At 36.5% G+C, this 10554-nt stretch overlaps 1 protein-coding gene across 1 annotated transcript; it reads right to left on the bottom strand.

Annotated features, from left to right (window-relative positions):
* Nucleotides 1-482: 482 nt before the first annotated feature.
* LOC117615325 ((R)-mandelonitrile lyase 1-like) lies at nt 483-2697 on the bottom strand. Its single transcript, XM_034344391.1, has 4 exons — nt 2595-2697; nt 1664-2326; nt 636-1476; nt 483-516 (listed from the first exon to the last, which is right to left on the bottom strand). The coding sequence occupies exons 1-4, from the start codon at nt 2695-2697 to the stop codon at nt 483-485; spliced, it is 1641 nt and encodes a 546-aa protein (XP_034200282.1).
* Between the last annotated feature and the right edge of the window lie 7857 nt (nt 2698-10554).

Here is a 10554-nt window from a genome sequence, read left to right as displayed (position 1 = left end):
TTGGTGGGGTGGGGGTGTAGATAAGTGCCTCCTTTTTCCCAACCAAACCCTTATCCCATTTGAGTCGCAACTCATGGGTTTATTGATTAAATATATATATATAAGCGCAAAAGGATAATGCTGCCATATGGAAGTCCAAGATGTTATAAGAGTAACGCTACGGGCACCAACTTGTTTACCAACTTTTGGATACCAACACATGTGGCACATGACATGGCAACCTATGTCATCTGCCACCTCATTTATTTTAATTACATAATTTATTATATAAATAAAAGAATTTTTTTTCTTTTTCTTTTTTCTTTTTTCTTTTTTCGGTGTGAAATTCTTTTATTTATATAGCAAATTATGCAATTAAAATAAATGAGGTGGCAGATGACATAGGTTGCCATGTCATGTGCCACATGTGTTGGTATTCAAAAGTTGGTAAACAAGTTGGTGCCCGTAGCGTTATTGATGTTATAAATAGCCTCTCTTGAAGCTCATCTATCTTGCATAATTTTAATGCCCATATACCTGCCCAAAGCACAAAAATTGAAAGGGGTGAAAAAGGGAAATATGGCATAGAATTCATTTCAGGCAAGCGATTTCAACAAAATAATTCTTCAGAATTTCTAGTGGTTTGCAACACATACCTGCCTAACATCATATAGAAGCCTTGAGGGTGGCTTGCTGGCATGGAAGGGAATGTAGTGGCATCAACAACACGTAATGCGTCGATCCCCATAACACGCAAACCGTCGTCATCAACAACCTTCCCAACAAGGCATCCACCATGGTAATGCCAATATGAAGCTACAGCATCTTGACAAAATTTTTTAAAAGATGCATCATCTGATTGGTTTTTGGGCAAAGGTATTCCTAAGAAATTGAAACCATCTATGCCCGGTAAATCTGGATGAGCTCTATATGGTTTTAAACTGTCTGTCCTTAGGAAATGACCAATATTTTTCATACCACTAACACAATGAGAAAGGTCTATCGGATTTGAAAAGTAGTTGAATTTGACATTTGGAGCAACTCTCACATCAATGGATGATCGTAACGTGACATAACCATATGACAGAGGTCCTGAAATTTTGTTAACAATGTGAGCGAAACTTGAAGGTGGCAAGGGATAAGATGGACTAGGAAAAAGACTAAAGGGTGGAGTGGAATAATTCGACATTGAGATAGAACATTGGTAGAAATCGTCTGTAATGCCCAGTTTCGTTACATATGAGGGTTTCAGTGGCTTTGGCGGCAAAATGTTAACGAAATTACGAGGATTGTCATACACATACTGGCCAACATAAGGATTGTCATGATAAACTTTGATTTTCAGAGATGATAAGTAAGACTCTGGGCCAACACCACTGAGTAATAGAAGTTGAGGGGTCCCAATAGTTCCTGCACTCAATATAACTTCTCCCTTACTGTGTATAAATGCCTGATGAGACTGTAAGTTAGCATCACTGTATTGGACTCCTACAGCCGCTGGCTCACCTGCGTCGGAGAACAGCTTAGAATTAATATATCATACAAATCCAACGGAAATAGGGAAATTTAGTTCACACTTGGGGGACAATTCTGACCTTATATGGCTCTTTCTGTTAGTGTTTAAAATTACATATAAAACATCAATTTTGGAGTGGAATATCTGAATTAAATGCAACAACATTACCTAATTGATTACGGTTCGAGAAGATGATCTTCTCTACTGTGGCATGAACTCCAACTCGCAAGTTATTTGCGTCTCCCTTATTAAGCAGTTCATCAGCTGCATGTCTTGTTCCATTATTGTCGAAAGTTGATCCGGTGAGTCTAATTCCTGGTTTGTGATCCAAACTGAATCCATTGCGTGGAGAAACACCAGCCTTGAACAATCCATCTCCTGCAAGAGCTTGCCACTGTTGCCAATTCGGCCTGACAACAATGGTGTCTTCAATCCACTTATATGTCTTATTAACCAAATCCATGTCCCATTCAATTCCTGATTGATTATAGAATGAAATGTTAGCTCTGGCATACACGCCAGCATTGATCATGCTCGTGCCTCCCAGGACCCTTCCTCGTACATTATCGATACCATCTTCGGACACAAACCTTTGAACTGGTGTCTGTCCGTTATCTTCTTGTTGGAGATTATATACAAACCCGTCTGTGGTTAACAGGTTTGGATATGCTGTAGGAAGAGTGCCCCTTTCCAGAACAAGCACCGAGTACTTTTCTGATAAAGTTGCTGCCAATGAACACCCTGATGTTCCTCCACCAACTACAATGTAGTCATATGTTCCTTCCAATTGTGGATCACTGGCGTTGTAAACAAATTTCAGGTAGCTAAAATCTGCAAAATGTATGAAGAGCTAGATGAAGAGCTTTCTTTATAGTATACATGCATGAACATATATATGTACTTGTACTCGGGAAATTTATCAAAGGCCCCTCATAAAAACAAACCTAGGTAAGCAATATAAATATGCAAATTACTATAAAATGAAACCTAGCAAAAAACTATAAAAACGATAACTCGGAAGCTGAGACAAATTCGGTTTCCTTTTCTATGCCTTTTTCTCTTTTTTTTGGTTTGTTGTATTTCAAATGAAGTAGTTTACCATGAGGATGATTGTTGGAAAGCGAGTGAACCTCTGAATACTGAAGATGAAGGACAAAAAGGTGCAACACCAGTACTATAACTGACATTGTTGATTTCTCCATATATGTCTTTCGAATATTCAAAGCACTTGCACACCTCAAGAATTTATAGAGGGTCAGACTCAGTAAAGTTGAGTTGAATTGTCATGTTGTCCACAATCCGAAGAATATATCACTTGCATGAATCAGAAGACAATATAATTTTCTTTACCACATTTATGTTGGCGAGTTCTTATTTAGTTAGGATTTTTGTTGCTTATCTATTTATTTGGTCATATTGTAATTGAGATTTATTTCCTATTGTATTTAGAGTTAACACATCTTTGTACTTCTTTATAAAAACCCCCATATTAGTGAAGAATATACATATGAAAAATCCGAGCATATCTAAAATATCTGAAAATTCCAATTTATACTTTGTTTGACATGGTATTAGACCTTAGTTGTTTGACATGGCCAGTATCAAAGTAAATGGTAATTTTCAAATATGCTCAGATTTTTTTTCAGATGTGCATTCTTCTCTAATATGGATGTATTTATAAAGAAGTACAAAGATGTATTAACCTTAAATACAATCGGAAATAAATCTAAATTACAATAGGAAATAAATCTCAATTACAATAGGACTAAATAAATTGGTAAGTAATCAAAATCCTAACTTAGTAAGGAACCAAAATCCTAACTAAATAAGGACTCGCCAACACTCCCCCTCAAAGTTGGCGCAAAGATGTTTCACATGCCCAACTTGATAAGCAAGTCATAGAGCACCACACTTGACATTGACCAATCAAACAACTATAGAGAAGGTCTTGTCGTAAACCATGAGTGAAACAACATGCAAACCAAAACAAAGATCGCAGTGGAAACACAAGAGCAAACACTAAACAATAGAGCACACAATAGAACACATAAACCCTAAACATAAGGCACACGACAGAACACATAAACCTTGTGTACACGGTAGAACACAGGAATCGTGTGAACATGGCAGAACATTGAAACCGTGTGAACACTGTAGAACACAGAAACCTACTAAACACGACTGAAGTTAAGGCAAAACCAAACCCTAAAAACAGGGTAAGGCACAACAAAGGAAAACCCAACCCTAAAAATAGGGCAAGGCAAGGTAAAACAAAATAAAAACAAAGCATGAGCAAGAGAAAAGGCAAGTCAAGGCAAGGCAAAACAAAGAAAAATAAAGGCAAAGCTAGGGCAAGGCAAAACAAAAGAAAAACAAAGCACGAGCAAGAGAAAAGGGAAGGCAAGACAAAACAAAGAAACATAAAGGTAAAGCTAGGGCAAGGCAATGACAAGGAAAGATAAAGGGCACGACCACAACAATGACCATATCAACGGAAAGCAAAGCAAAGGCGAAGGCAACGACAACATGAGTGAAATATGGCAATTAACAAATCATTCCATATCAATTGTAGCTAATTCATGGCTCTGATACCATGTTAAATTTCAAAGAGACGGGACAGTGACCCACTACTAGCAACACCGGTATAAACCTCAACTTAACCACCTACAAAACTCAGTAGGTGTGAGGTTTTATCATAAAAGGCCTCAGTGATATTAGTAGTGGAACCATTCATATATATGTTGTATTTTTATTTGTCAAGTTTTCGATGTAGAACTTTATATTCTTCAACAATTTATTGATCATATTGTGCACCACCTCTCTATATGATCAGTAAATGTAATACAAATAGAATCACTCATCAAAAGCACACATACATTGAAAATGGTACATCCACAAAACTCTGTAATCTCTCTCTCGACTCATCAATTGAAACAAGTGATTCTTTAAAAATGAATTTAGCAAGAGCCAATTGCTTAATTTTTTCTCTTTTTTATTTTGTTATTGAGTGGAAGAAACTATCTGCAATTTTAATAAATAAAAAGGTGAACATAAAACTGAAGAAAGGTTTGTAGAGGGAGCATCCGTGTAGGGATTGCTCGTGAGTTCCTTTTAGTTTTGTTTCCCTTTTTTTTTTTCTTTTTTTTTTTTGGGGTGGGGGAGGTGGGGTGGTTTTATTGCAAAACATATAATGAGGTTTACGAAACTATTATGTTGTGTTTGTTTTGTTTTTTTGTTATTCGTGGTCCTTCAAGTTAACATACATGCTCACAAGTAGTCCTTGTCGTTCTGTCCAAAAGTCTGTTAATTGATGATGTGGCACACATGTGGACCTCGCATAACCAATGATAAAATGCCATGTGGATCAAATATAAATATTTATTTTTAAAAATAATTTAAAAATGATAAACCATAAAAGAAAACATTTAAATAAAAAGTAATAAAAAATAAAAAAAATCACCACCTCCTCTATCGCACCTCAATCCCCCATCCCCACCCACCTCCCCCACCTCTCGCCTCCCCCTATGGGATGATTGCTAACCAAAAAATTGGGGATTTCATGAGCTTTGGGCATTTGGGAATTTTGGGAACCCCATACACACTGATACTATGCTTTGAGTACAATTGCAGCACCACTTGATTGATTCATCGAAGAGATGGAAGAGAGGCATACGTTGTGATGGGTTCGCATGGAATGGGCCATGGTTGGTGGTGCTGGTTTTTGTTTTTGTTTTAAATTATTACTATTGTTATTATTTTTAATTATTAATTATTTTTTTATGTTGGAGCTAGAGGGGGAGCTGGGTGGGATAGGGGGATTGGGGTGCGATGGAGGAGGGGGTGATTTTGTTTTTATTTTATTTAGGGATATTTGTGGAAATGTCACAGGAACTTATACCTTAGTTTCAATTTGTCACATGAAAAAAATTTAAGAGAAATGTCACCTGAATTTTTTAAAATCAATCATTTGTCACTTGACTTTAACATCATCCAATTTTCCATTTATTTTGAAGGGTAATTTAGTCTTTTTATTTTCAATAATATTTTAAAAATAGAAAATTCATTATAAAAAAATTATATATCTTTTAAATAATTAAAAAGAAAAAGAAAAATTATGAACAAAAACTTCTCTCGTCCCCCTCTTTATCTTCCACACCCACCATCACTACTCTATTTCAATACAATTTAAAATAAATAAATAAATAAGAGTTAACTTAATAAATAAATAATTTTTTTTTAACATATAAAATCAAAAATAAAAAAAATGAAAGACACCACCTCTAATCCTCCAATCCCAACCGCCAGCCACCATTGTTCTCTCTTTTCTTTCTCCCCAACAACAACCCACCACCCGAACTCTGATCCATCTCACCCCTTAATATATATCTCTCTCTTCCTCTCACAAGAACAAACCCTGCCCCACCATCCCTAGTTGCTCACCCTAGATTTTCCAACCCATCTCCACCCCAATCTCTGCCCATTCGGGGGTCACCCCACTTCTCTGTCTCCATCTCTACCATTTGGCCATGCCCATCCTTCCCACCTCTCCTTTGTTCCTTCCCCCGACCCGCCTCCTTTTTTCAAGTTTTTTTCCTTTCTCTAATTATTTATTTATTTATTTTTTGTCTGATCAGTTTTTAAAATTTGCCAATATGTTAAAAATGGAAAACTTAGGTTTTTACATTTAACCCCCCATCCATTTTTACATTTAAGTTTTTTTTATTTATTTTTAAAATAACAAATTTTTTCCATTTTTAAAATACCCTTGAAAATGAAAAGATTAAAATACACTTCAAAATAGATGGAAAATTAGATGATGTTAAAGTTAGGTGACAAATTATAGATTTTGAAAAATTCAAGTGACATTTCTCTTAAATTTATTTTTCAGGTGACAAATTAAAACTAAGGTATAAGCTCAAGTGACATTTCTACAAATATCTCTTTTATTTATTAATTTTTCAAGTTTTCTTTGATGGTTTATCGCTTTTAAATTATTTTTTTAAATATACATTTTTATTTAATCTAGGTGGCATCAAATTATTGGATATGTGAAGTCCACATGTGTGCCACGTCATCAATTTAACAGACTTGTAGACAGAACATGTCAACATAAACTACTTGTGATAAAAAAAAAAAAAAATCATTTTTTTTTTCTTTTGTTCCTGTTAAAAAAATTACCTATTAATGTACATTAGTGTGAATTGAACCCATGTATTCAACTAAAATAGTATCACAACCAACCAAGTCAGGTGGGCAGAGAATTATGTTAGTGTAGTGCGCTGATGCGCATATATATATATATATACAGTGACACTACTTGCACCACTTCAAATTAGCATATATAAAAGATACAAATAAGTGGCTGAAATCAGAATCCACACAGAATTGTCACGGAGATTCTGAAAAGCCACAACCAACTCAGCTGAATCTGAGCTAAAAAAAAATCAACAGATATTATCTATCCATACATGCAACAAAAAAAATATTAAATAATAATGAAAACCAAACAAGTTGGTTGTGCAATTAGACAACAGTACAAATAAAATATTTTTATTTATTTATGAAAAAAGTACAAATAAAATTAAGAGGAGATAATTATTTTAGCCCAACTAAGTAATTATGGTTGACACTACCACACTTGATTTTATTTTGTCCACCCAACTCCAATGGAAAACAAAGTATATGCTCCTACCATGTTTTCGTGGAGTGTGATTAAGATCCCACCCACACCTGGGAGAAGATTATAAAATAATAATAAGAAGAAGAAGAAGAAGAAGAAGAAGAAGAAGAAGAAGGTCATACAGCCTGATTGTAATGTTCCACTATGAATGATATGTTATCAAGAGCATTAATTTAGAGAATGATATATTGATGGTGTCACTTATAATATCCGTGTTGTGTGTGTGAGTTTAATATGCTATCGCCCCTTTCAATAAGAACTGTCTTCAAAATTAAAAAAAAAAAAAAAAAAGAGTTTTAATTCACGACCAATTAAGGTAGGAAGAGTTCAAATCGTCCACTATAATTAGAACCTAATGATTGCACACTAACTAAAATAAAAAGTTTGGAAAGTTAATCAAGATGATTAAGTCAATTAATAATATATATAATTATATATCTATGCATATGTTGTAATTTGAAACCAGAAAAGAAGAACACCCATGATTTAAACCCAAAAACAAAAAGAACACCAAAGACCCAAAGAACACAAAGGAAAGATTGATCTGAGCAATGCTTGAGGACCCATCAACATTTATTGTTGGCTTTCATGTTTCCATTAGCGTCCTTCGTTTGAACCCAATAAACAAACCTGGTAGTGCCCATATTCCCATGGTATTTCAATTTGATGACACTGATCAACATCCTTTGAATGTGGTTGTTTTTTTTTTTTCTTGATTAGAAAAACAATTTTTTGCTTGCGTTGTTGGTGGAGGGCAAGACTAATAATAACCGTGATAGATGGTGGCTCTGTGAAGCAGACGACAAGATGGTTGGGATGGTGTGGAAAGGGGAAAGGAAGAAGGGCAATCTTTAGGGAAAAAACATGAGGGATTCGGGGCGGATTTGGTGGAAAGCTCCACAACGGGAATGAGGACGGGAATTCTCCGAAAATTATTATTAGGGATGGAGGTGGAGACAGAGATGGAGATAATATTGCCGTAACCAGTCCCGAACCGGCCGTTGCCATCTCTAGTTTGAATTGAGCTTTAAAAGACTTTTGGGTTTATGTGCATTAGTTTATGCACTTCGGCTTTAACTAGTTTGAATTTCTGTTGTGTATGTTTATGTTGAGCCCATTTGCCCTTCTTGTTTGTGATGGGCTACGTTGTTTGGGCTTTCAACTTTTGTAATACTTCCCACAATCAATGAATAATTGACCCCAAAAAAAAGTATATAAGTTGTTTTTGTTGTAAATTATTAGGTGTGGAGCCTATATGTTGAAAAGGGGCCCACATCATTGTAATATATATACATATGCAATATGAAGAACAAAATAGATCAATTTGATTGCAGAGAGAAAAACCATTATGCTTCTCTCTATTTCAATTCTCTCCAATTTCTCTTTCAATTTATAACACGTTATCAGCACGAATTCGCTTTCAACAATTCCAGCTGAATTATATGATGAAACCCAGCCAAAGAAAACACAAAGAAAAACATAAGCTCTGTTTCTTTCACAGAGAGCATGTGATAGTCTCTCTGCCAAAGTCCACCAAACCAACATCTCTCAGTAGCCGCCAACAAACCAGTTTGGGAGCTACATCCCATGATCTCACTCCTGAAGAGGCTATCAACATCGCCTCCACTACTTATGGAGCCGGCCAATTCTTGTGTAGGATCACAGAGACTTTTGGCCAATCACATATCACAGAGACTTCTTGGCCTTGGCCTCGTCGTACTCTGTTTCTCGATGACAACCTTGGACCTTGCAGCTTCAGGGATCAACACGAAGGCCATAAACATGGCAGCCTTGATTTCCAGAACTCCTCCTGACAAACAGATGCCCATGGCTTATTAAACACAAACCACACTAAGCCAATTCCTTAAACAAAGCACAAGACAATTTCATCAAATGCCTCTCAGAAAATTCTGAGATTTTAATCCCATTCTCCAAAGCCTGAGTTCATTTTCATACCATTGCATGATTCTCATGCCCAAGCTGCTGTCATTTGCTCATCATCAACGAAGCTATCCACATCTGACTCTTTCAATCCCCTGTATTTGATCATTTCTGGGCAAATCAACACATCGCCATCGGAAAACTCAGTTCCTCATTTCTGGGCAAGAAAGACTGCCCTCACAAGAGGTGCAGAACTTGCTGCAAGAGCCGAGGGTTTTCAGTGCCAAACCAACGTCAACCTCCCTGGCGACAGCTTCGACACCAGAGGTTCCGAAAGAGTCAACTCGGACTCAGAGGGCGGAGGCTCCCTTCCGATGCCACCAAGGCTCCGATTCTTCCGACGTTGCTGCATCAATGGCTGCTGCTTTAAAACCCATGCTGCAGGTTACGACAGAGAGCATTTGATTGATGTTCATGGCGTCGATAGCGACCCCGACGACGGACGCCGCCGTCCTCCGCCTTTCTCCCACGACTGCGTGCTGGAAGGCTGCGACGCCTCCCTCCTCATCGTCTCCATCTCCTTCAACACGTGATTGCAAGTAAAAGCAATGATTGAACTGCCCACTGGGCTGAGGCTGTGGCCGCGTGCGTGGACAACCCAAGGCACTGGAGATAGTGGGATACAGCAAGTTGATCCTAGCGGAAGTTGATCCTAGCGGAAAGCAAAGTAAAAGAAACAAATGATTATTGCCAGGCATGTGAACACCCACCGAAATAAAGGGATAAGTACTCTGCCTCACTTTATCTCCTTTAATTAATTACATTATTAAAATACATACAGAATTTAATACTCATTGCAGGTGGAAAGAAGAAAAACCAACGTGATATATCTAGCTTTCCACTAATATATCAGTATAATAATATTATACTATTTGATCGTGGTGTTGATAAGAACCCACCAATAATTGCCTTTACTTTATCGCAAATTTATTCTTACTTAAAGTATGATGTGGAATTGACCCTCATACTTTAAGAAATTACTTCACTGTACATTATTTACTGTATGGTGTAGGTTTATTACCCATACAACAATATCTACTTTAAAGGGTGGTGCGAGTTTATCGTCCACGCCTTTACTGTCATTTAAATATATGGAGCAGAATTAGTGCCCATACAAGCACATTTACTTTATCATAAATTTACTTTAAAGGGTGGTGCGGGTTTATCGTCCACGCCTTTACTGTCATTTAAATGTATGGAGCAGAATTAGTGCCCATACAAGCAAATTTTATTTACCGCACATTTAAAGTATGGTGCGGGATTAACGTCCATACAACAATTTAATTTATGAATTTACTTTACCGCACATTTAAAGTATGGTGCGGGATTAACGTCCATACAAGTAATTTATTTACCAGTAAATTAACATTTAAAGTATGGTGCGGGATTAACGTCCATACAAGTAATTTATTTACCAGTAAATTTATTTTATGGATTA

This window comes from Prunus dulcis, chromosome 1, assembly GCF_902201215.1.
Source record: "Prunus dulcis chromosome 1, ALMONDv2, whole genome shotgun sequence".
Classification (NCBI taxonomy): Eukaryota; Viridiplantae; Streptophyta; class Magnoliopsida; order Rosales; family Rosaceae; genus Prunus; species Prunus dulcis.
Note: the sequence above shows the minus strand (reverse complement) of the source record. Positions and strands in the feature narration are given on the sequence as shown.